The following is a 27,619-nucleotide window of genomic DNA, read 5'->3' as shown; positions in this document are numbered from 1 at the left end:
AGAAGGCATTTCTGACAGAATTCTTTCAGCACAGAGTTTATTCTCTTTTGTGATATTTCCGCTTAATAACAATAACAGTATAATAAATATGTTACAGTTTTACAGTGCCTTCTATGCTGAAGGCTATAAAGTACTTTACAAGTGTTGGGTCTGATTCTTTCTAAATGTATACTGGTTAGCACACAGCATGCAATCTCAGTCCTGATCTTGCGAAGATTTATGCACGTGCTTAGCACCAAGCATGTGAATAGTCCCACTTAAGCTGCAGTGGGATTGTTTGTGCACTTAAACCTAGCAGTGAGGGTGAGTCTTTGCAGAGATGTAGTTGTAAGAATTTCATTTTATTTTTTGTTGTATCCAGTCGAATCTCTGAAGAATAGTGCCATAGTGAGGAAGGAGAGGATTCACAAACGGTTTTCTCCATGTTACAGCTCTCCTCCTTGGATCTCTTGTAGAGCCTTCCACTGATACTAAAGCCTCTGTGCGCTGTGGCTGTTCATCCCTGTCAGTACAACCATGGAAACAACACCCAGCCTACAAAAAAAGAAGGTATTTCTGAAGTCCCCCAGGGGAGTGAAGGTCTGTCCCTCTTTGTGACTGCACCTCAAAATAAGCGCGATTCATCTGTGGGCTTTGTGAGGATGATTTTCATTTAATTCTTTTGTTCCCTGTTTCATGTCACCTTCTGAAACAGGCGGATTTTGCCGTTGTTACCCTTCTGGAATGCACTGTGCTGTGAAATAGCAAGCTGTACTTTCATCTGCATCACGCTTTGTGAAATAAAGTCAGCAGCTGCACCAACTCCATTAGTGTTGATGATGCGAGTGTGAAACACAGCTCTTCTCCCTCAGATCCTGGGTAGAGACTGCAAAGCCACCTCTTAGCAAAGCTTATCTTTTGACTCCTAAACCAAATCTGTTTCCTACTGAGAAGGAATAAATTTAGAACCAAATTTGGACATTTTTACAGACTTTCTTTCCAGAAGATAACCACCCCTTTGGTTCACACTTCATTTATTGAGAAATAGTTCATTTTTTGCCTTTACCCATCAAATGTCTCCATAGCTCAGAAACACCTACCACAGATGAAACAGGTCGTCTTTAGTATTTCCTCCTTTTTCTGCTTTTCACTCCTGAGATCAGCAAATGTATCAATGATGACTCCAAAGATTAGGTTCAGAACAATAATTATGACAATGAAATAAAACAGAAGATCATAAACAACTCGCGCAGCAAACAAGGGCTCCTGAAACAATAATAAGGTTGCAATAAGATACAAAAATAGCACCTCTCTAAAATATTAAATAACATTTTCACATTAGCTCAGCAAAGCTATGCATCTTTCTTTTCATATGCCAAATTCTGTTAGCCTTACTTACAAAAATAGATAGGGACTACCTATACAAGTAGGCAAAGAAGATTTGGCTTCATATGCCAAATATGCTATCTCTTCAGTACTCCTGTGGTCCTTTGTGCTGTTTCCTATAGCAGGAAGAGGAGACCAGCTTGTGTACCAGATGCAGTGTAGATGCATTACTGTAGTCTCCTCTACTGAAGATAATTATCTTCCCAGTACAGAAACAGGGATATACAGTTTCTAGTACCCACTGACAGCTATGATAACTCTTCTTAGTACTGCACTGTAGCACACAGGGATATACTGATGGTATGTTCTTGTGAAATATTCCAAACTGATGCCAAGTTTGCACACTGAACAACTGAAAACCAGGGGAGAGTGCCTGCACGATGACAAGACCAGTCTACTACACTCTGTCCAAGCAGAGAGCATTGATGGTTCTAGCACTATGCTAAACCAGTGCTATGGCTATAAGCTGGCTCAGGGTGGGAAGACGACTTTTTTGTCCTCCTAGAACAGCATGCACATGCACACACACGCCACTTTGAAATGCTTATATTCCTCATTTTACCATAGTTTTGTATGTTCACGTCTTAGCTATTTTTCTTCTTGCAAAGGATGGATTGGACTCTCATTAACACCTCTAATAAAACGGCATTCTATGGCAAACAGGAGACAACATTCAGTGTAAGAAGAAGGAACGTAAAATCAAGGTCCTTCTCTTCACCGTGACACTAACTTGAAAGCCACTGACTTTCTCAGCTTCCCACACAGTCATTTGGATATGTGCTACCTTCTGTGACATGCTTTAATGTAGTTAGCATCAGATTACTACTAAGTGGCAAGGGTCATTTTCAAAATTTGTAAGTGTTTATAGACTTCATGGGGATGGTCTGCAGTCCCTCTAGAACCTTCTGGTCTATGAGTTAGGACCTAGATTCCTACTGCTCACACAAGGAGCTCTTCCATCCAGATCTGAGTTATTTGTCTCTGGACTCTTGCAAGCTCTGATGAAATATCACTTGTGAGTTTAATCTTGTTATGGTTTGGTCCACCGAAGTGCAGCTAGATTACCTTTATTTATGCTGTTCTTCTTGAACTTAAATCATAATGCACAAAACCCAAATATTATGAATAGTTTTTAAATTAACTGCATTTTGAAGAAGACTTCAGGAAGAGGACTTCTACCATGATGTATAAAATTTTGTTTTGACTTTGATGCTAGTTCAGTATAAATAAACAACAGGACCTACTCCAGGGCAGATGCCAAGCTGAAATTCAGCTAAAGAAACACTTTAGGTACTAGAATGGAGAGTCTTGACATATATCCATCAGTCAATCCTTTTCAAAAGTTTGCACTTATAATTCTTAGTGCAATAGCAAACTGATCCAATCCAGCAATACTTCTTAGCAGTGCTTAGAAGGTTACGACATGCTCCAGTTTTCAAGAAAGGATAAACTACTGCCTAGAGTTTCTTTCTTCAAGTAATATCATCACACCAAGCATAGCTCTTCCCATTAAGTATTCCATCTGGGATGTAAAAATTACATGGATAAATCAACTGTGTAACATTAGAGCAGACTAGATAAAAATACTGTCTATAACCTCCAAAAATTGACTTTGGCATTCATGAGATGCACAGGGAGTAATGCACTTCCTCAGCCAAAACACTTACGTCTTTGGAAGGCTTTCTGAGCACGTCTCCCACACCACCACCATTTCGCAGGCCTTGGTTTAATACCGTCACAATACACATGAGCAGGGTGTCACAGGTCCTTTCAATTCCATCCTCCTCTTCCTCACCTATAAACAGGAAAAGATCACCTTTATGAATCACAGCATCAAATAATCACTCATCAAACAAAGCCATGATTCTCTAGGAGAGAAAGCAACTGCAATACACATCTGCCTGTTATATTCTCTAGCTAGAATTTCAATGATCATGCCTATCCTTTCGCATGTCACTGCTGGTGACATACTTAGATGCAGCAGGCATATTTAGCCTGAAGAGAGAGAGCAAAAATCCCAAGCAGTTCTCCCACCAGTAACTCTGTTAATGACCCAGAGCTCCCATCTCTAGTCATGGGAGTATCCCTTCCCTCACAAGTACTCCCACTGCTTTCAGTATGACTGCTTTTTCAGTGGGCCTCCTAAGTGCACAGCTGACACACAGAAGAGAAGCAGCATAAACACAGAATTAGAAGCACATTCACAAAGGGTTGTCTTCCTGTGAAATCATTCCTCTACCTACTAATGTACAAGCCAAGTCATGTTAGCATTTCAAATCATTCAGGAGGGGCTGGCTTTTATATCAGTAAATCTGTCCATGATCTTTCCACCAGAGCACGTGCCTAAGTGCAGGTCTGATATACATTAAATGAAAGACTCTCACTGACCTCAGCCTGAAAACTTGGATTCTATTCTTATCGCTGCTGCAGAGCTGCTGTGTGGTTTTGGCCGAGCCACAGAGGGTACTATTGTGCAGGAGGTATTTGAACGTGCAGAGGAGCTGGGCTGGAACACAAGTCCCCGGAGGGACTCCCTCCGCCTCGGCCAGAATTCCTCCCACCACGCACTCCCATGCTGTGGCTGCATCAACAGCCTCCTTTTGAAGAGCCCTGCTTGAGTTTTTCCCGGTGTTCTGCAGGCTTGTGCTGAAGGGTCAGGACTGTAACTGCTGGTTTTCCTGTCTCCCTCTGCCTTTCTCTTTAGGGATACATTTACTTAAGCGGTGAAAGCAGCAATTCTCACTTGGTTCGCTTCATGCACTTATTCTAACACAGTTTAATAAATAACAACAGCCTGCTGCGATAGTTAACTGAAACAGCATATTTAACAGCCCCCAAACCATCATATCTGGGGCACTGAGATCCAATGAACTGACCAAAAGCATTCACATTACAGACAAGCAATTTGGACTTAGGACATGGGTTCCCAAACTGTGGTGAATGTATCGCAATAGGTACTTGCAGAACAAAGGTGGTATCTGCTGCTTTTGCCACCACTGCTTTTGCTACGCAAGCAAATTAAATGGAAACAAACTCCTGATATAAGAAACTCTTAGCAAAAGGAAAAGGAAAAGCAAAAGCAGGCATCGGGATAGACTTCCCTGTTGAATTATACAGTTATTACTGACACTGCTACCACTAATAACTCCAGATAAAAACAAACAAACAAACAAAAAAAAACTGCTCAAATATTGAAACTGAAAGGACTGAAACAATGAAACTTTTTTTTTTTTCCTCTGTCACATCTGGAAATTTTTTTTACTCACACTGTGATCTCAGTCATACCAATTCATCACCTCTGCTTTTGCATCCTGTTCCTATTTCCTCTTTCCAAACTTTAATCCCTTAATGTTTTTGGAGCTAATATTTGTGCTTGAGAAGATGACTGTTCACAACAGAAATCAAAAAAAATCTTTATAAAAGCCAGAGCTTCTATTTCATTTACGTAGCTAGAGAACAAATTTTCACTTTTCGCAAGACCTGGGTCAGGTGTTGGAAACAGCAGATGGTCAGGTTCTGGTGTCATGATGTCAATCACGGGGCAGTACAGTGGGATGACCTGAAGATTCATTTCAAAAATCCTCATCTGGTGGCCCACAGCTACCTGGCTTCTGAGCCTGAGCTTTGACACAAGCAGGGGCAACACATGAGTGCTCACATGGACCTAGCTGAACCTGCCTAGAGTGTTACCATGCCTGTGACTGGAATGAGCAAAGAAAATGTCCTGTTCTGCAAAGAAGCGTTTGTGCATCTTTCTAGCACTGGTCTCTATGGGCTAAAGAGCATGAAGGTGAGGGATAAGGCCGAGGCCACATACTTGGGATGTGAAATTCCTTTAAGTGGATTAAGCACTTCATCAGGCAAAGACTTAAGTGATATTGAAATGCACTTGGAGGAAAGAGTGGAAGACTCCAAGGGAGATGAGACCAAGTATTTTGGGGCTGACAGCTCAGTGCAGCAGAGAAGAAGCAGGCTGTACACAGGACGTGCTCTCTGAGTAAAGTACTGAGTAGAGTTAATCAGATCGGCTGGTTAACTCCCTCACCAAAATGAGCAATGACTGAATGCAGGCTCTACCAGTAAAACTCAAGGTAGAGGCACAATCTCATCAGAACAAGTGATCAGCAGTGATCTGATCTAAAATGCCAGATTTTTATGTCTCTGCTGTGGCCCTGAGATGTCATTGAGAACATTTTATGTATCCTACAGTCAGCTATCGATTTCTTTATGCTGCTACACCATGAATCCTACCAACTCCCAGGTTGACCAGCCTTTGCAAATCTCCTGTACTCATAGTTTCGCCAGAAGGGAGATCTGTCCCAGGAGAAGACCGAAGGTAGAATAGTACTTTTTGACAGGTGATTCACTGGCTAAAATGAATCTTTAGTTCTCACTAAACGTAGTTTCTCTAATGTTACTGGATGAATAAAAGTACTCCAAGATTAAGTGCCAGTGTACTTAGATGTTCTGTATAGTCCCCTTTCATTATTGTTTAATTTTAAAGAAACAGTGGCCAAGAAGTAAGAAATGTGAGATTTCTATCATTTAAAGAGCTTAGCAAAAGCCATACTATACTGCATCTCTTTTGACTGACTGATTACTTTTTGAATGTAGCAGCTTTGCCAATAGCTCTTGGGGAGAGCCTGTTTTCTCTATCTAGTCAGACAGCTTCCCATTTTGTTTATGAGACCTGTTTACACACCAGCTGGGGAGGAAAAGCATACTTTTATAGCCCTCTCCCCCATACCCTTGATCCTAAAAGCTCAAAAATCTGTAGTGGGAGAACAAAGCATGTGAAATGGTGTTATACTGGAACACAGGATAGGAAGGGACCACTTTTGTCCTCAGCTTCAGCCCCTAGTAACCACATGCAAGTGTAGCAGTAAGTAGTCTAAGCCTGTGGACCATCCACTGCACACACCCACACTGCACAAACTTAACAACTGTAGTGAAGACCATATACCACAACTACAATGTGTCACAGGATAACAGCAGGAGAGATGGAGTAGCACTACTATCAGAGGTCCTGAGTGATCCTGTTGCCTCAAACAGCAAATAGAGCAAAGCACTCTGTCAGCTTGATCTATGGCAAATTCCTTCCTGAACCAATGTCTGGTAACTGGCTTGACACCAGTAGAACACACCAGACAAGCCTTTTATTTTAATGAAGTGTATTTAAAGTTGACAGGGTCCTTCTGGTATGCAGATCAGTTTCGTAATGCAGATATCAGAGTAAAACCAGATGGACTGATCTGCTGAAGTAGAGCAATTGAGCTTTTCACTTGCCACAAGCATGAAGAAACACAACTTGCCTATCACAGACATGGCTTGCAACAGTCTGCATTTCCTTGTATTTGCCACAAGCTAGGAATGCATGGATGGACTCCTGCCCATGCTTAGCTGAGACACAGTAACTCATTAAGAGACAGTTACTTGGTCCTGGATCTGGGCTCTTATTCTTCTGGCTACATTACAACCTCAGCCTAGATGCATGTAAAAAGTATACACAAGAGCTTTCTGATATATGCTACACTGTTAAAATCAACTTATGTGGCCCTAAATGGATATAATAGTGGCTCACTGTGTGCAGGTGAAGATGCTGCAGGTAAGCAGCAAGCTTTTCCTCTCAGAAAAGTCAGCTCAAAAAAAGAGACCTGTATGTTCAAGCATAATGATTCAGCATGATATTTCAACAAAATTAATGTTGATGCAATTGGAAATCAGGTGTGGGAAGCACTTGCACTATAGGCAAGTTCCCAACTGAGCTCCAAGCCTTCCAGGAGTTGAGTACTTCTGACTTCCAACAACAATCATCACTTTTCTCACACAGTCTCTGTAATAACAACACACAAATTCCTCTATTCTAATTGATCACTAATCTGGGGAGGTTTTGTACTAACCTGGGTTAATGACTGGGATGCTTGTGGAACAATTCTCTTTTGCACATGCACCCATCATTGATGTGAGGGTTGTAGTGGGGACTTCACCAATACCTAAGAAAACAGCAGAATATTGACGAAAAGACAGACACTGCATTGACAAAAAGTTTTAAGTCATTATTTTTCTACAAGCAAGTCACTGATTTGAAAAGTTGAGAAAAAAAGCAGAACAAACTACACCACCAATTCCTCCTTCCTCAAACAGTCTGCCTAACAGCTCAAAGCAAGCACAAGGAACAAAACCACAGTTTTATATTTACTGTATATCACAACTATTCCCATTTCATCTCCTGAAATTAATGAATCTACATCAAATGCTGCTACTTCTGGTTAGAACAAGATACATTCAAAGCAAGAAACAACTGTCAGATATGAAAATAATGTCACTTTTAAAACCATTAGATAAATTATTCACAAAAGCTGACAAGAAGGACACAAGCTGATGTTCACTTATCCTGAACGTAGAATATTTAAGAGTTTTCAAGGATTATAACACAGTTTGGTACTCATTTGTAAATATGTATGGGTTCAAGTAAAACACTAATTTAACATTCCCAAAGTGGGTAAATGTGTACATCAGCTTGATTTTATCAAACCAATTTTGTCTTGTGCATCTTCAACAACTTTCTGCATTTCAAATCACAGATACAAAAAAGTTTAAGGAGAAAAAATGAAGGCAAAATCATACAACGAAAGTAACAGTTTAAGACAATCTCTGTAACATAGAAAACACATCCACTCTGACTCTCTGTGCTATTTTATAAAGAAAAAAATTAAGCACTTGTCTTGGGATGCATAATGTTCCATCCATATAATCCATATACCATCAGCATATTTTCTTGATGATCAGAAATGGCAACGTATAAAGCCAGCAAGAATACGCATGCAAACATACCACAAAAATCTGTTAAGAATCCATCAGAAGAAAACACAAACACACAGGAACTACTGCACTGGATCAGATCAGTGCTCCACTAAATCTAGCTTCCTTTCTCCTAAGATGGCCACAATTATTTTTCGAAATGAAACTTCAGATTATAAATTCTGCCCCAAAATGAATGGTAAATCAAATATAAGCCAACTTAGCCCTTTGAAGTTGATCAGTGGCAAAAAGCAAGGTCTATAAAAGAAATTTGTTAAGTTCCTTTTTTCCTATAGTTATCAAATAGCTATATGAATACATTCATCACACTCCCCCACATCAACGAGTCTTGAATGAGCTTTGCCTCATTTGTGTGCTGTAGGTCCTGAAATAGCAAAGCTAGGAAAAGGCTGACAAACACAGAGTGCACACAGTCTGGGGTGGATCCTATTAGTTGTTCTATGCTTGCATGCAGGTCTGAAGAGCTCAGCATTTGGGAAAATCATACCTCCAGGAATTTAATCAAAAGCTGTTTTCAGGTCTTTCTACGCAGACAGTTACTTCTCTGTCTATGCTCCCAGCAGGCTGGTTGGCAGCATGTACGAAGATCTCAACACACCAGACATACTTTTTTCTAGCAAAGTGAGTTTGTAACTCTCTGTCCATGTTGGTGAAATCTCTCATTCTAATAAACTGAAATCCTGGCTTTTTAAAAAACGGTTAAAAACCTTCCGATGATTTTACCGAAGACAGGATTATACACTAAGAGTGGTGTTTGTGAAAAACACACTGAATTTAAGAGATGCTCCAGGAAATCTCCTATCAGCAGAAGTGTGAATTCTGTAATAAATTTCTGTTGGATGAAGCTTAAATAGTAATCAGATGAATACATTAACTAAACAATAAAAGGTCACATGCCTCATGCAGTACACAGAAAATCCTAAGCACTACTTTTAAGGTGGGATGAGAACCAATAGAATCCACTTTGAGTTGCTCTTCCAAATACTTAGGAAATGCAGGAATTTTTTCTTTATGTTAGCATGAGTTAGAAAATGTTAAAAGAAAATGTAATAAATCAATTGTGAGTGCTGGATTTTAGTATTTAAACAGAAAAGTCTAGTCAGAAACAACCCTACACATGAAATTTTACCCTGAGACTTAATTTAGTCCTAAGGTATATGGAATTAGTTCTGCTTCCACAGATACAAGCACAAAATTAAAATTTCCCTAGAGCAAAGTTTGGTTAGTCAGACATAAAAGGTGTATTTTGGAAACAAATTTTAATATGAAAAGCAGTACCTGCAACAGGGGTCCTGATTTTCAACCTGTCGACCTCCATGATAAAGTCATCCTTCAAGAAGAGGAACCCAATGATGGAAAAGAGATAAACCAGGATGAGTGCTAGCACTGCGGTGAGGATAATGGAACGACCATTCCGGGTAACACTTTTTATCACGTTTAGCAAAGTCTCCTCTCTGTACACCAGATCAAACAGCTGGGAAAATTATAGTGTAGAGGAAAAAATGAATACAAATTAATAAAAATGAATGTATATAGATACTACATAAGAACATAATCTGAACTACTGAAACATACATCTAGCCATGTTCTGTAATCTCAGCTTCATAAACTCACAATTCACATCGATTTCAGTGGGAACTGGGGATATAGGAGAGATAATATAGCATGGAACTTGAAATTTTAAGACAGATTATAGCAAAATCAAAAGCTAAAATGTATACTTATATATGAGTCTGACCCAGACACAAGGTAATAGTTACCAACAAGAACCATTGTTTCCCCATATTCAAAACCAGGCTGGATTAAAATTAAATAACAGTGTCTCCATACTATGGATCTACATCCATAAATTAATTTTTCATGTTATTTCCCATCTGATAAACATGCATGGGCTGCATCTCAAAAATGCACTCACGCACACACATAATTACATGTCTGTAAACTGTTTCTTTGAGCTCATGGGTTCATTTAAAAGTCACTCATGTGAAAGGATTAGGGCCATTTCTTTTTAAGACAAGGTTAAATTCATCGCACTGTTTGTATAAAACCCCAAACTGCTCTTCTTTACCCTGCGCTATATGTTTTCCTAGTATTTAACATTAAAGAAAAGTATACATGAAGATAATATTGCTTTAAATGTCAAATGCCTCAAATAGCAATTAAATGTGATATGTGCTTTTCAAGAAACTAGCTTTTTTTCCTCTTCCAATTCTATTGATGTGTTATAGTGCTTTGGACCTTATCTATAATATATGTATTTCCACTTCAAAACACAGATTACAGATATAAAGTGACACACTGTGATTTATCAAAATGGTCCACAGAAGAAGGTATTAGTCACAATTCACAAGATCTGAAATCCACAGCCTTGTGAAAGGATTAATAATAAAGGAAGAAAGAGGGAAGACAGTTATCATTCATCCCATACAAGACAAAACTTAATATGAGGAACAAATGCAGGATTTTGGAACACTTTCACTACAAAGTGAACACCTGTAAGTAACTTAGGAATGTGGACAATTATAACATCCATGAATCATGGACATTTGTTGATAGCAGTCACTGAAAAAAGTAGGCATTTAAAATGTTTCTTAAACTACACTGCAGTTCAGACAGTATTTTATGGTAAAGAACCCTTACTCACAGAAGGAGTAATACAATTTGATGTGCATTTTTTAAGACAGACATTAATTAGCAGGTGAGTTGCATCCATTTGAAAAGGTTTTGCAGCTAAAGCCTCAAAATCTTGACTCCTATGAAGTCTGTGCAACTTTGAAGGTGACTTTAATGTCAAGATATGGACCTGGAAAACGACCTCAGCAGGAGCTCTGCCACAGTAAGAACTGAATGCCTAAATTTTAGAGTGCTTAACGCACCTCTATGAGATGCTGCGAGTTCACTGCTGTTCAGGAAGCTGAGAAAGATATGACAACAGGAAGGTGAAAAATGTAAATGACCACAGTTTAGTCAGTCTCCCTAAAAGTTTCATGTTTTAGTATAAAGCAAAACGGTTAGAAAACAAGAGCAGTGAAACACCTTTTATTGCTATTCAGCACGAAGGGAGCAGTTAGCTGAGTTTAGCATAATTTTGTATGATTCATTTTCACTGCACCTGTATCACATTATAAAAAGGCATTCCATCCGGGTAATGGCAACAAAAGAAAATGGAAGTGGGATACATTTATAGTGATGAATCTTCCCACTACACCAGAGGCATGCCATCTCTATTCCCCAAGTCACTCTTTTACCTATTAGGACTGCAACATGAACTGAGGAATGGGATCTTTTGGTATAGGGATGATGCACACACCAGTGGACAACTCCTGTCCCAGAGAGATTATAGTCTGAAGACACAACTGACACAAGATATAGGAACAACATACACAGAATAAATGTATGATGGAGAGGGATAGAAGAAAGAAGCAGTCTATGTGACGATTTTCTGAAAAGAAATGGGCAAACTTTCAGCTCTAAAACAGATAAAACAACTTCTAACAGAAACAGGTTCTAATGAAAACAGCAGCTCCTAAGGGGCAGCAACACAACGGCGCGCTAAAAATACACATGATTTGGCTTGATTGTCAGGAAGAAATTGAAGACAGCTGCATGGGTAACGGTATTTTCTATTTTTGCAAAGTTTTCCCCTCTGCAAAAGCACAGACTTACCAGGAAACTGTAGAAGAATTCATGCACACAGAGGCCCAGCATGCAGACCAGGACATATGCTACATGATAGAGAAAAGCCATGTCCATGATGACTGCTCTGTAGCCACGAGTAAAAGTTCCACGGTTTCCAACAAAGCTCACCAGAAACACTATTTTGTTGCAAAGCTGCGGGGTGTAAACAAAGGTTAGGTTTACTTCATCAGAAAAAATCCTGTTCATCTTTGTTGTAGCATGCAAAAAATCTAGATAGGCTGCTTTGACTAAACGTTCAACTTTTAGATGGCTGAAGTTCAAATAAGATAAATCCATCTCCAAGGCACGCTGGGAGTGAGTCCATGAGAGTAACTGGAAGTATATCACCCCTCCAACCCTGCACTGTCTCATTGCATTCTGATATATCTCTATAAATTAATGAGTAGGAAGGGTGGGATTAATGGCATAAGGCATTAAAAAACAACTGGGGAGTGAATTCCTAACAATTCTGAGTTCAGACCTGAGACCATCCAACAGCAGCTATGAATGCAACTACAAGGAGAACAATAGTAATAAAACAGCATGTGTATGGGGGGTGGGTGGGTGAGGGTGGGGGTGCCTACCATAAAAAAAAATACCAATGGCATTTTGGAAGTATGGTATTTAAGCAATGGCATCAGATTTGCCGTTGTTCCTGAGCATGTGAAAAGCATGTTCCTGCATGTGAAAAGCAGTGCAGAAGTACACATGAAAGGAGCTAACCTCACGTGTTTGGTAGTCCAGGTCAAGCAATAAGGACTCAATGTGTTTCTTCTTTCAAAAATTTCACATGGACAAACACTGCTTGCTTACCTTTGACTATGTCCCTGGGTATTTTTAAGCGTGCACAATTTTCAAAGAATTGGTGGCAAACAGCCTAATACTTCGCTGCCTGGTGCTAAGGTGAATTAGAGCTGTAGCAGTCAGGCAGAAATGTAAATAGATAGAAATGTAAATAGATTATTTATGATCATGACTGTATATCTTACAAAGCTCAGCAAACATGCAAAAAACAGACATGAATAAATTAAGAATCTGAGAAAAGGCTGAGAGAATTTTTAATTTTGAAAACTTTCCTCAAAAATATAGATTCAAGCTCACACAACACCTTACAAATTTGTGTCAACTTTGCTGAGCATGTTGGTAAAGGAAATTATTCTTTTAACATGAGGAACTGTAAATTTGATTCCTTTTACTCAGCAGTATTTCTTTTAAATTTCATATTGTTTTTATTTTTAAAATATTTGCATATGAACAAAACCAAAGCCCCTTTTTTCTCAGTTTTTCAGTTTGCTGATACTGCTCTTTCAGGACGACTGGATTTTTTTTTGTTCAACCCATGAACCTGAAAAAAAAGTTCTTCGCACAGTTCTAACCAAGGGATTTTTTTAATAGAAGATCCTTAATATCTCTACTTCTGCTGAAAATTCTGCTAGCTTTTTAAGTACTTACATTAGCAGCACCAAGAAGTATCAAGGTAGGACCAAGCCCAATAGTATATATAGACCTGAGAATAACCGACACCAAAAAGGGTCGAATGCCAACAGGCTTGGAGATGAAAAACAGCATTGCTGTACAAAGTGTCACTGCAATCCAAAGGAGGACTGAAAACAACGGAGAAAGCGTGCCTGTATGGAGGAGAAAGGGAAAGTTGAGAGAGGCATCTTTGGAGACTTTTTTTTTTTTTTTTTTTAACCAAGAAACAGATTCAAAAGATCAATTCCTTTGCCAATATAGCTAACAAAAAGCGTGACTCATGCATCACAACTGCTGACCACAACTTGCCCTAATTGCAGCAAGAACTATTATTATCATACTATTGTTGATTTGCACAGGTAATAATAAGAGCAGCTAATGAAATTTCCATTAAAATCCGAGGAGTGCTCAGAGATGAAACAGTTTACCCTTCTCCTGGAGCAAGCTACTAATCAGCTCCCTTCTGCAGGGATCATTAGGACTCCTTCGGTTTAATTCCATGATTGCTCAGCTACAGAAATAGCTGGCCCTTGGGGTAGTGCAGCAAGTGGCACTGTGCTGCAGCGTCACGTTTCCAATCTAAAGAGCACCAAAGCGTCCTGCTTTTAGAAAAGCGGCTTTCTTCTGAAGGGCCGCAGGCATTCAGCGGGAGGCAGCCTCCGCCTCTGCACGACAGCAAGACACTTGCCGCAGTGGGAGGCAGCCACGGGGAGTTGGGCATGAGAAGGCAGCATCTGCATTGCCAGGAGCTGCTGAATAGCTGTGCCTTGCTCCTGGGGAGGTGGCAGGTCCTTGCTCTTGCTGAGCTCCCACAGGCATGTGAGCCGCTGCCTTCAGAGTCAGTCTGTGCAAGAAGCTGGCTCCAGGCTCTCCCTGAGTTTCGAGTAATGCCCCTGCTTTCCCTCCCTCCTCTGCTTAAAGCCCTGGAAACACACCATGCTGCTCTGATGTAAAAAGCACATTCAGATCTCAGGGCACTGTCATACTCGTACACTGACTCCTATTGTTATCTGATGAACTGAAAGGTCAGTGACAGGGGAGAATGGAATAGAAAATTTAGCTAGGCTCACAATAGGAATAACACTATCTGTTTGGCAAGAGATATACAGCTAAGCAGCATCAGTGAGATTAGAAAACAATGAGGTGAAGCCCTACTCTCAAAATTCAGTTGGCATCCAAACTTTTCCAAAGTTCGGGAGTGTTTACACCCTTGGCAAGAAGTTCAAGGTCAGCTCTGCCGGGTAGTTTTTTTGCCAACAAGATTTGGAAACTTTTAACGGATCCTAAAAAATAGCTTCAAATTGGAGCTGAAAGGTAAAACCAATGCACTCAGTGTTTCTTTAACAAATCGTTTTTCCTTCTTCCCTACTGCAAGTCAAACAATTTCATGTCACGTAACATGAGCAGATATGCATGAGGCAAAGAGACCTCATCTGAAGGGTAATTTTGCTTATGCCATATGATATAAGAATTGCAGAAATCTATTAAAAGGCAGCATTCTTGGGATGATTAAATCAGTCCAGGCACCTCAAACACATGAACATCGCTTGATTTACACAAGGTGAAGGGAAAAAATGTGAGACAAACTCCAGCTCTGAGATCAGTTTTTGGAGGCTGGAAGCAAGGAGCCTCATGACCATGCTAATCCCCTTCGGCCACACTTATTGTTTACTGTTCAGCAGTCTCTTTTACTGCTACAGGCACTAGAAATTGGAATCCTGAAACACACTATCACTGAAATCACTGGATTACTGGGGCCACTTAAACTAATACTACATAATACCTATTGACTGCAGACCAGAGGATTTCCGTGAGTATAGATTAACTAAAAATTTAGTAGCTTAAAAGGTTTATTTTTAACTCTTTGTTTCTTCTCTCACCCTGTGTAGGCTCTGACACGTGTGTACCCTGAGCAGCTCTTCAGTTCACAAGCAGAAAAGCACGGTGTATAAATGTTTCTCATTTCCACAGCAGAGCCCTGCAAACTTTGCTACACAAGGCTACAGAGATGCCTGTACTGTGACCTGCAGAGACCGCCCCGCGGGGTGAAAGGGCAATGTGGTCTCCATGCCAATATACTTTAATCTGCTGCTTTTCTGTTTCGCCAGCCAACAGGAATGTTTGATGGTGCCAATTCTGGTGTTTGTGAAAAGTACATGTATCTACTAGAAGCTGGACTGCTTCCACCAGCACTGTTCACATGCCATCAGACAGAGGTGACTTTCAGTCACATTACTGACTAGACTGGATAGAAATCAAAGACCCAGAGGTGAATGGCTCTACTCCCATTACCAGTCTTCTTTATCCCAATTAAGCTTGTTTTCAATCCGAAGAGGCCTCCTGCTATTCTGCTGCATTTATTTAATGAAGTTTATTATTCATTATATTTCCTATGACATGATGAAACAGAGACAGAATCACATATTTTAAGCATATTTTTATATAACACATTTGTCCCCTGCAATACTTGCTCTTCTATCCCAGTAAAAGTCGAAACCCCATGAGACAGTTTTTATATCATTATATTCCACACATTTTAAGACTGCAAGTCATTCAAATTGGTCAGTTTTAAGGAATCTCAGTCCCTCTGCTGCAATGAACCCTTCTTCAGCTCAGCAGCTGTAACTGAACGTGTGCAATAGTACGCTGCCATATGGTAATAAAATATATTTTAAAAAAAAATTAGCTAACTAATCTTCAGCTTGGCTGCTATGTTCTGTCCATTTTACTTCACATTGCACAGGACATGTGATGCACTGAAGATCAATTACCACGTCCCAGACAACATCTGGTTTCTACTTAGAAGACACTAAATTGTTGCTGCAGATATGAGCATACCTGAAGATGCAGTTATACATAACTGTGTTAACTTAGAATGGAAAGCACCTAAAATTAAAAGGAAAAATGAAACCAAACTCAACTTGCCTTCATCTCCATCATCTCCAAAGGGATAAAACAGAGCAACTGCTAAATTGATGAATACAGCAAGGTTGAAGGAAATGCTCCCCCAGAGAGAGATGTGTCTAGAGAACCAAAACAGGGGTGGATTATCTAGAAAGGGGAGAAAAGCAGCAATCAATGAAAAGAAAACAGGCACCAACTCTATCAGTAATGACCTCAAGGGAATTAAATAGTACAGTTTAATGAAGAAAACTGAGGTAAACAAAATAAATATGCAGACCTTTAAAATTAACTAAAACAGACAAATAACAAACATAGGTTTGCCATAAAACATAGTTTCAAGCAGAATTTTTCATCCAAAGATCCCAATACAGTTTATTATAAACGAGAGTTGTTCCTCAGCTGAGGTTTTAGGATTGAATCTTGAGTGAAGTCTTCTCACCTGCCTCTGAAACTGTAGCCTCTGTGCAGGGAGACACAAAGTCAAATAAACAACTAGGTTTAAAGGCACACTGCATGCCAGGCAGACGGAAGACCCAGAGCAGGTCATCCAGCTGACCCATTTGGACCAAAAATGCTGATGATATTTTTCAAAGAAAATGGAATATGCATGGCTTCAGAACTAAAGCATTTTCCCCACCTCTATCAAACTAAATACATCTCAATCTATTTTTGGAGAACAGATAAAATTTAGTCTGACTGGGTTTGGTTCTGCAAAAGCTAACTATTTCCTGTATGATCCTCAGACATCCAAAATTAACTGCTGACCAACAGCTCTGTGCTGCTATAATTACTCCAGGCTGTAAAAGGACTCCAGTTAAGCCAGGACCTCCATATATGAAGTGTTGTATAAACACACATAAGCAGTCTATATCCCAAAGAACCTATAACCTAGTTAGAAATGACTAAAAAGGGAAGTAGGGCAAAACAGGGTTAAGATTTTGTGTCCAGAGTCACATAAATGATTCAGTAAAAAGCCTTGGAACATCATCAGAGGGTACAAAGACCCAGGCAAGCACTTCATATATGTGACTGCACTATCAGATGTTTAAATGAACATTTAAAACAAGCCTCTATGTGCAATGGTGTGAGAAAACCCCCAGCCAGAGAAGATTAGCTGTTTGAATATGGTGTATTTCTATTAATTAGATTTTAAAGTACTGAGAGCCTCCTGCAAGCCTTAAGAGCATGTTCTTGACTTGCCTGCACCCAGCTAATTTTTAATATAGACTCCTTCAACTGAATATGACTGTCTCAGGCTTTAGTCTAAATAAACTTTAATTGTGATTAGGTGACTATTCAGATTTCATTGTGATAACCTCATGCTGTTGACTGCTGGGATTTAAGCACTTGGCGCCACTGCAAATGACATCTGTCAATTTAAGCAATACAGACTGCATGCTAACAGACTCTTGGCTAAAGAACGAACCAAGCCTAAACTTACATTATCCTTTCAAACAAAGAAAAATCATGAAGACTTATGGGCCATTCCGCTGATGAAAGAAATTGGGGAATTTCTGTTCTGAATAAAAATAAACCAATTTTCCTTGCTTACAGCATTAGGCAGGTCTGGTCTATGTAAGTGTAGGGTTGGGCTGTTTTATGTGTGTTTCTTAAGCAAGAAAAACAGATACGCTTTTGTTAATACAGTAATTTTTCTACAATATAGTGACTTTTATTCCCAAATAGACTTTGCAGTTAGGGAGTTATTCTGAAATCATTTATTTTACAACTTCTACTCTGGTCGGTTTGTCAGTACAGACAAGTTTTTCACAGTGCCACCAAGGAAAGTGGACCTGGGCCAACAGGATTCATACTGAAAATTTACAACTGCCTCTGAAAATTGCCCAGGAATTGACATTTAAAAAAACATCCAACATTCCTGTTTCCATAACATTAAGGATGCTGCGCTAAACCATATTGCTTTAACTATCCAAACTCCCTGCTGATCTGACCATAGATCCTATTCTTCACTTCCTTCCTAATCAATTGCATAATGCTGCTGTGAGCTGTTAAACAGCTGATGTCTGCCACCCCAGCAGTATCTGCATTTTAGCAGTGAACAAAATGATACACTCTCCTGTATTTTTATATACACACATATATGATATATATGTCTTCTTTATCTCTCAAGGATACTGTAGATGCTTAATTAGTTCATAGCCTTGATCTCTGCTCCAAATGCAAAGGGCACAGTTGACAGTTGCTGAGCTGGCAGGAGCTTCCCATCCCCAGGACATGAGCAGCAGCGGCAGCCCCGTTCCTGGCAAGGCCAGCAACTGTAATGCTCACCAGTGAACTGAACAAGAAATTCATGGTACCTGGCTTGGTTTCCCTGCACCTCCTGTTCAGGTCCCTGCTTTGATCTCTCTCCCATGACCTCAGCTGTGCCTGTCAGACCTGCAAGTTGCAAGTAGCTTAAGAAAGTACATACGCCTCTCCCACTACCACAGGACATATACCAGAATGGGCTCACAGATGGGGACATACTGCAGCCTAGTCAAGCAAGGCTGATGTGAACTGGCAAAGGGAACGGACTCCATGGGAGTCATGCAGATTTAAAGCAGCTGAGGTTCTGGTGAGAGACATTTTTAAGTGACTGACATTTACAAGTTTTTTAATGGTCTTTTAGGAATCTGCAAACCTCAAATACGCAGCTACACATGTTTTTGTTAAATATTAGGGGTCTTGGCTTAATTAGGTGCAACCCTATTGAGTTTAGTGGAGCTACACCCAGTTCATCCATCCCTCAATTTAGCTTTTGGAGTCCAGAACATCATCTTGAACACATTATTTATATTAGTAACTACTCCATATTATGCCTCTTCTATGGTGGCATGCAAGTGTCTCAGATGACCTACACTATGCTGACCCTACATACGCAAGTCCTGAGCAGTTTTGCCTGTTGCAATATCAGAGTGAACAGTGAAAAGTGTTTTATTAAAACTGAAAATATTTGAAGACTTAAAAGCAAGGTTTTAGCATAATTAAGCTATTTTTTGAATTTGTTATACTTACTCCTGATTTTCTTTTGCCATTTCATCTCGTTGTACAGATCCTCTGTCTGTTGGAAGAAGTCATTGACTTTGCTTCCTTGTTCATCTCTCTCTGTTGTATTGAACACCCGACTTTTGGACTCCCGTGTAAGAAATTCACAAATATTAGGGACAGGAAAGACAATCTGTTCCATTGTTCTATCATGACGAACAATCTATAAATAAAATGCAAATTATTTTTTTTTTCAGGATCAGTGACTTTCCAACCATTTTGTTATATCTGTTCTTGCTCACAGCTCCCTTATTATTTATAAATTAATGCATAAATTATTGGAATGTTACAAAGAAACTGAACCAATTAATCCTAAAACAAAAAGTGAAACCACAGTTCTATCTCCAAAAGCCTGCATGAAAATACAGTGGCAAAAATATGCCTCAATTGAAACCTAGGTCCAAACTTACCCCAAATGTAAAAAAATGTTCCAATTCAGAATGCTTCAATTTTGCAATGGATTGAAATGAATCTCTGCCACTAAACAGTGCTGAAGCTCAGGGGCTTTCTGATTGATTATAGAATTCTTTCCTCACCTTGAATTTATTTCTATGATGACAGAAGTTGTGAAGGTGAACATGCAAAAATAGCGCCTTGTTACTCAGATAGAACCCATATCTTATCAGTCTTTCTCTGCTTACTTGGCAAAAAAACAAGGTTTTGCATTGTTTTTATTTCAGAGCCTACTGAGTTATTGGTAAGTAAGCTAGATTTTACTCCATCTCACTACACTGTCATCAAAATTGCTTTCTCATTCTGATCATGGAGTCTGCATTACTAATAATGGAGAAATGGGTAGAAAACTCATTTTTACTCCTAAACACACGTTCCTGTACAGGCAGCAGTGGAGAGAAAAAAAAAAAAAAAAAAACAACAACAAAAAAAACACAACCACAGACTATTTGACTTTCAAATAAAACAAATGAGATACCCCAATATCAGGGAGCTGTATCTGAAATGCTGAACAGGTCTAAAACTGCGTTCAGTAAAAGAACAGCAAACATTCATTTGATTTAGGAGCAAAGCTGGGATGAGTTTCACTTTTCCAGTCACAGTCCTGCATTTAAGAACCCTCCTTTCTCTCCTATAATTCATATTAATTATGTGAACATACTAAAAATCAAACCCGTCTTAAGCCATTTTTACATATAACATATTCAAGCACATTTGCATTAGAAATGAAGGATAATTATACATGTCTGTCCAAGGACATGTGCATTATGTGAAATTGAACAGACTATTTTGAAGCATCCTAAGTAAGCAGTTGCTTCTCAAGCCAGCAGATGTGCAATGGGACTATGGGGCAAGTGAAGGACCCTGACAGAACATCAGTTCAGTCAAGGACTCAAATGAAGAGGTAGGCTGCATGTGCTGCTCTGCAGAATGGTATTCAAAAAGCCTCCCAGACAATAGAGGGCCATGAAATAGATCCCTCCATATCTGCTGAAGAAACAGGCTTTGTTGGATTTAACAGCCATGACATTGCAGGAGGTTTTAGAAACTACTCTTGGAAGAAGCTATTGGCCATGTAGAAGCAGACCACAGTGCTTGTTTTGATACCTAAATTTGCAGTCTACTCAGACAACTTACTCAGCTGATACTTGCTAACAGATAACTTAGGAGCTTCCATAGTGTTAAAATATGTTAAAAGGAGCACTTAGCTGCTGTCTGGACAACCACAACATTCATGGAGCTTCCATCTATCTTGTGGAGATACAATGTGAACATTATCAGGCAAAAAGGATGTTGGCTAGCACAGGGAAGGACCCCAGCAGCAGCCTGTCTTGACAGCAGCCACGACAAAGTGGACTTGAGGTGCTTGCATCAGACCACTCCCTGTACATGCAAGCTCAGGTCCAAACTAGATGGAGCCTGGGAGTCCACTGAAGCTAAAATATTGGCTCAGATTCAGGCTGGTCCTGTGTGAAAACACACTGTACAGTTTTCATACTCAGCCAATTTTGGACTTGATAAAGCATGTCCAAGAGATAGCCAGATGCCACTTCTTCCTTCAGTCCATGGAAGCAGACATCTTTGTACCAGAGACATTCTTCTCTTTATGACGCCACTAAGGGCTAGAGATCCTTCAATTCCCAACTCCCATCTTGATGCCTATAACCCCATGAAACCTGTAAGAACACAGGAACTGGTACAAGAGTTAAGAACCTAAATACCTCTGTGGTTCTTGATCTAAATCCAATCCATGGCAGCGGTAAAGCTTAAAATAGAGAAAAGAACAGATGAACAGGCTAAGCCTTGCTCTTTTAAACAAAAGCCATACTGAATGTCTACATCGCTTCAAAACCTCTTTGTACTGCAGCCAAACTTTTAATTTGATCAGTTAGCATCACTGGCTTTGAAACTCATGATTATTTATTTGAGTGATGCACCACACAAGATTACTCTTGACTTCATGACACAGCTACTATCCACAGTCATTATTTCCCTAAAAAACATGGTTGATAACACAAAAGAAAGCTACTGTAAAATGATTATTTGGAGCCACTTTTAACATAGGTGCATTCCTTTTTCTCCCACAGCCAAAATCATATCACTCAACTTTCTCGTCTCATAAATAATCTACACATTTGAATAAGCTTTGCTGTTCCGAAGTCTAAAAAGAGGTGACATGCCCTGCACAAGATGCAAACGTGTCTCATACTCAATCTTCTAATGAGCAATTCTTTACCTCTATCTGTGCCGTATGATTGGCATAATAGCTCAAGGCTTCATCTCCTTCATCTGGATCTGACCCTGGCTTCAGCATCTGTTGCAATGTTTTATTGTGACGAGCCAACTAGAAAGAGAAAAAAAAACGGATTTATATCCTGCTGCTTTGTTTTCAGCTTTATCATCTCCACTTAACTAACACAAATCCTCTCTTCCTCCCCCCCATATACTTACATGCTGAACCCAGTGGGGCTCCTTCCACAGATAACAACAAAAATGTAATTACTTGAGAACAACAGAAATAATTTAGTCTTAAAAAGTCAGCAGCAAGTCTTTGGCTGAGATTTACGGATGGCAGCTTAGCCGTCAGCCTAGATGGTTTTTGGACGTTTTTTGACAGATACCAAAAAATTCGACTGAATGTTTCTTTTCACTTGAGTTTAGACATAAAATTTGCATACTTCTGACTAGTAATTACACTTACAATTAAATTTTCTCTGTGATTTCAAGTGGCTAAACTGTTCTTCACCATGTTGTGGCGTGGAATTTCAGGGCTGCCAAGATAACATAGGTAACTATTTCAGAGGCAGCTGGACTACAATGGCAGGTAAATACATTTTTAGTGTACAGCTTATATACACAGCATGCGTGTGCATGCACAGACGCATAAATACGTAATTCCTCCTACAAACTTATCCAAATTATATACTTTGCATGATTCATAAAATACATCAGATCTTGTTGAACTGTGAATATTTAAAATGCTTGATAACTTCACAAAGGTTAATATTGATAGTGTCAGCTAATGCATTCATGATTTCTCTTAGGTCAATGAAAAACAAAAGACTTAATTAGAAAAGCATGAAGAAATGCTACTAAACATGTAGTTTTCCCTATATCATAGAGAGTGGTTTTCATCCAAAAACTCTGAGGTGTTTCATCCAGGAAGATGATACAAGTTTCCCAATTTTAAGGTGGGGGAAACTGAGGCATAGAAAGAAAAGGCTATCTTACAGTCACTATCCAGGTCTTAACCATTACACAGACATTACCACAACAGACTGGACGCAAACATTAGAAATGACTGCAGGAACCAGGTATTGAACTGCTGAACACCACAAGAGGGTTAGAGTTGTACTAAGTGAAACAAAGCAGAATGTTGAGGAGTTATAAATTAATTACAAATCTACAAAAAGAGTGTCAGGGATCAAGTCTAAAAGTAAAAATTGATCTAAACAGAAATTTAGTAATTTAACCAGAAAGTGATCACACTCATTCCTAAGTCATTTGCAAGTCTCGCCATACCTTTTTTATCTAAGAATGGTGGGAGAGTGGTACATGTACAATTTATTCTGTTTGTCAAAGTTCCCCAGAATCTACAAAATACATTTTCTTCTAGCTCTTTGTAAAAACTTATTAATCAAAGAAGAATATTAAATGAAATATCCAAAACCAAAAGAATATTCAGGATAAATAGTCAGAAAGAATAAATGTATTTCCTACCAATTACTCATGGACAGAAGTCTGCTTGGCCCTTAGAGTAGAGCACTGAGCCAATGTGGCAGAATATCAGCCTTTTTTTAAAAGGGTCACGAGCTGATACTTACTTCAGGACACATGCAAAAATCATAGGGCGGACAACTGCAGAACAATATTCTTTCCATCACTAATAGATACCTGCTTTCAATACTTACTTTTTGCTTTATCTAGCAAATATATTGATAGTGTCTTTGATCTCAGAAAAGGCTCTGTACTGGTCAGGAAGTCTGTTGACATAGTCCTATTTGCCCACATTTATTTACACCTTATGAATCTTCCACTTATTTTTAAGGCTAAAAGATATCCTTAAGACTGACTAGTTCTCCTTCACACAAGGCATATAACCTGATCCAGTCAGCAGTCTTTGTACGTCCACAACATCTGCTTAAAAGGACAACGTGAATTCAGGCATTTTGCATCCCCCTCAATACATGCAGTAGCATCACAGAGAAACACGATGAGCTTGTGAAAACAAGGTAATTATTGTTTAAAAACTGCCTTCAAATAGCATTACTATTTTTGCCTTTCAGCTTTATTGAATGTCCCCCTGCTTCTGTACTTAAGAAAGGGCAAGCAAGAGCACCCAATTCACCTTCTCTGTATCATTCATCATTCTGCACACTAATGTCATGTCCTCTGTTACCTGTCTCATCTTTAAATTAAAAAAAAAAATTCTCTATCTTTTCCATCCTTTCTCAAATAGAAGACTTTCTGTGACTCAATTACTTTCCTTGTCCATCTCTAAATGGCCCTTACTTTGGCTATATCTCTTCTTTAACACACAAAGAAAAGAGCTGACTAGATAGAATGCAATCACACCCTGCTTGGAGTGAAGAGTTAGCATAACCAGAAGCAAATATAGTCCTTTTATTTTTTTAAATACTTATTCATTTAAATATTTATTTTATATTTATTTAAATATTTATTTATTATATTACGTAACACAGAAGACATTTGCCTGTATGTTAGCTCTTTGTCTCCCATGTCAACCATCAAGATTTTGAGTCTTCTAATAAATGACAAGTCAAGGATATATGGACAGTTCTTCTCAAATTAATGACAATTTGGAGAAATGGACTTACATAGATTCTGGAATTTGCATTAGTACCACAAAAACCTTAACTTATAAATATACTGGAATTTGTAAACAGAATTGGAAATACCATTTATAACACATATAAAATCTCAAGATATTGATTCCTGATATGCTTTTAACTGTCCATAACTAGTATTATAAAAGTATGTCTTAATAAATGTCAGTACTGAAAGTTCCCTTACCACATGTGTTAAAAGGGAAAATCATCTCAGTCCTCTTCGGCCGTAATGGAACTGACGAGTATAGTATGTTAATTTAACAGACTGCTGGTGATTTGAGACAGCACCGATACAGTGCATATTTCACTATCAGGTTTCATGTGAACAGCAACCACATACGTTAAAACCATGTGCATTCAGTGAGATTCATTATACTTTATTAGACTGTGCTTTTAGACAGTTACTATCTTGTGCTGATCTGTGTGTACAGAGCCTAGCATCATTTATCTGGGGTTTCCCGACACTAGCATTGGATAAAATAATCTGAAGAATGGGCCAGGAACTCCTGTTCTGGAGACACATTGGAAACGACCAGGAATTGCTGACCAAGCTGGAGGAGATACAGCAGATTTCAGAAGTGAAACCTATCTAAAGTTGTCAACAGTAGTGCTACAACGTAAGTGTAACATCGTTTCTTTCTGCTTCCCACCTCTTTGTATCCATTGCCTTTTTGTAGTCTAGACCTTCAGACAGTAATCTCAGGGCAAAGGGTATATCTCTATTTTCTACTTGTATTACAGTTCTTAAGTGAGATGGATTCCTCCACATTGCCACAGTAATAAGTACTGTTAATATTTCTGTATTGTCAAAGCTGTATCAGTGAAAGAACGGCGTGGATTGCTCAGATATAAAGCAGAGGACCACAGTAAGACACAGAACAGCTTTATAAATGTTATGTTATTTGGCAACAACAATGTTTTCTGAAGCTTTGCCTTCATGATCTTTCCTTCATCCTGTAATGAACTCCAGGGCACACACGGGCAAATAGGACTATGTCAACAGACTTCCTGACCAGTGCAGAGCCTTTTCTGAGATCAAAGACACAGCAGTGAAAATAGCTATATAGCAACAAACCGTAACCTAAAATATGGAAAGCTTATCCAAGCTGGTAATATGCTCTAGGTGACAGTCTGTGACTGGCATGTAAAGGCTGTGCAAGCTCTGACTGACACTTTTACACATTTAACTCCTGTGATGTAGTTGTGTTGCTTCTATAGTGCTGCACAAATCTTTTGGGGCAGCTGAAGGGCAAGACACTAGATGGACATGGACTATAGTGACTAAGAAAAACAACAGCCCTGTTCACATTTGCAAAACAAAGCTAAAAAATATGCAGAGAGCATAACTGATACAGAAAACAGTCTTCACTAGAGCCTGAATTTTAGAGCCCCAAAGAAATCACCTCTGAGAACTCTCTCAGTCAGTCATTCACTCATCCATCAACCATACCAGTGATGATATTTTAAATGTCAACACTGTACTTTACTACTCACAAAGGCATGTAAGGAAGAGGAAGCAATAACATATAATGGAGCAGTGATTTCTAAAGAGGGGAAGTGTAAGGCAATAGCTATATGAATAAAGATCATTTGGCTTTCAGTCAGTTCCCCAGGAAGGACTGTTGTTCATCTTAAAAGACTTTTGCTTCAAAAATTTGAAAAATACTGTAATAAACATCAGTACAAATTGTGAAAGATTTAGGACAGACCAAGAACACTGATGTCGTTAATAAAGAAACACTAGGAAAAATGACAGAATTACAAGTAATACTCAGTCTGAATTCCTCACACAAAATGATTATAAAATCAGATCTGCTGCTCATTTGGGATTCTATATATGATCAGTAGCATGGAAAAACACAGCAAACACATTTTATGCAATTAACAATATATAGCTTTCCTGTAGGCTTTTTGTTTTAAAGTCAAAATTTCCTTCAACATAAATGCAATTATTTTAATCTTCTCAAAGAAAGAGTGATTTAAATCTGTGAACATTCATGCCATCAGCCTCTCAATAACTCATTGACTTGGGATACTGGATTGGTTTGCTAAAGTATGTACGTATACATGTGTGCGTCTGTGGAAAAAATGCTGGGAAAAGAGAAAGTAACTCTCAATATTTCATTATCTCTGTAAAACACAGAAAAAATCCCTTCTGTATTTTTGAAAGAACAAGTCAGTCCTTGGTTCTAACTCGTATGCTGTAAGGGGTTTCCTCTGTAGCATGGTTTGCATCGGAGGCTGACCCAGTACACAGATGGGACAGTTGTCAAAACCCCTTCCGATTTCACCAGGCTTTGCTTCAGGCCCAAAAAAGGACAGGAGTCCTATAAATATGAGCTAGAAACAGCAGGCAGAAGACCCTGGAAATCTGAGAGATCTATTTATATTCATTCAACTCTCTAGCAATTAGAGACTATCAAACCTGGGGGGTAAAGATGATTTTTTTTTATTAGAACAGCACAAAGGGATCTAAATGGGTGAAGCTTAGTGTCTTGTAAACAAGCATGGTTTTCATGGAAGAGTCAGTTCACTGGCAAAGTGTCAAATGTGTTAAATTGATTTTCTAGAAAAGGCCAAAGAAGTATTACTATAAGTTCTGGATAACTGGCTGAAAAATACAAATAAAGACACAAATAGTCTCTGTGCCATGAAACACTATAAAGTATTCCTACTGAGAAGTATTACAAAAATTTTTAAAATAGAGAAAAACATCTTTCACCCCTATATACATTATGCTTGTCACCATTTCTCTCGAGTTTCTTCTCTTACTTGTAAGGCAGCAGTACAATCTATTATCTGATGGGGAGGTTCCTGGCACACAAGCAGGCCTGGCAGGGGCAGGGCAGCAGCTGGGGAGCGTGCTGGCTGCTGGGGCTCACTGCGGTGAGGGGACTGGACAGACGTGCAAGCTGCAAGCACTGCACAGTGCCCTCTCTGCCTTTACCCCAAGCACCTGCTTCAGCTCGCTGGCAAACCTTTTGGTGTGCCAGTCAGCCCCGTCTAGCGTGGCAGGGCATGGTGAG

The 27,619-nt window shown here is 39.2% G+C and overlaps 1 protein-coding gene across 12 annotated transcripts in view; it reads right to left on the bottom strand.

The window, feature by feature from the left end:
* Positions 1–27,619, bottom strand: part of ITPR2 (inositol 1,4,5-trisphosphate receptor type 2) — a 266,325-nt gene that overhangs the window by 24,574 nt on the left and 214,132 nt on the right. For 10 of the 12 annotated variants that reach the window (XR_014578295.1, XM_083820746.1, XM_083820749.1 and 7 more), the window contains 9 exons: positions 21,980–22,087; positions 19,261–19,453; positions 16,267–16,392; positions 13,318–13,493; positions 11,854–12,018; positions 9,466–9,661; positions 7,266–7,358; positions 3,033–3,160; positions 1,080–1,245 (listed from right to left, as the gene is read on the bottom strand). Coding sequence is in view for 11 of the 12 variants with exons in the window: in XM_083820746.1 (XP_083676872.1) it covers positions 1,080–1,245; positions 3,033–3,160; positions 7,266–7,358; positions 9,466–9,661; positions 11,854–12,018; positions 13,318–13,493; positions 16,267–16,392; positions 19,261–19,453; positions 21,980–22,087 (1,351 nt within the window). In the remaining variant the exon portion in view is untranslated. Of the gene's footprint in view, positions 1–1,079; positions 1,246–3,032; positions 3,161–7,265; positions 7,359–9,465; positions 9,662–11,853; positions 12,019–13,317; positions 13,494–16,266; positions 16,393–19,260; positions 19,454–21,464; positions 21,509–21,979; positions 22,088–27,619 lie in introns of those variants that run through there. The other 2 variants (XM_083820754.1, XM_083820748.1) reach the window with 2 other exon arrangements.

This window comes from Anser anser, assembly GCF_964211835.1.
Source record: "Anser anser genome assembly, chromosome: 1".
Lineage (NCBI taxonomy): Eukaryota > Metazoa > Chordata > Aves > Anseriformes > Anatidae > Anser > Anser anser.
The sequence above is the reverse complement of the archived record's forward strand: the minus strand, read 5'-3'. Positions and strand labels throughout refer to the sequence as shown.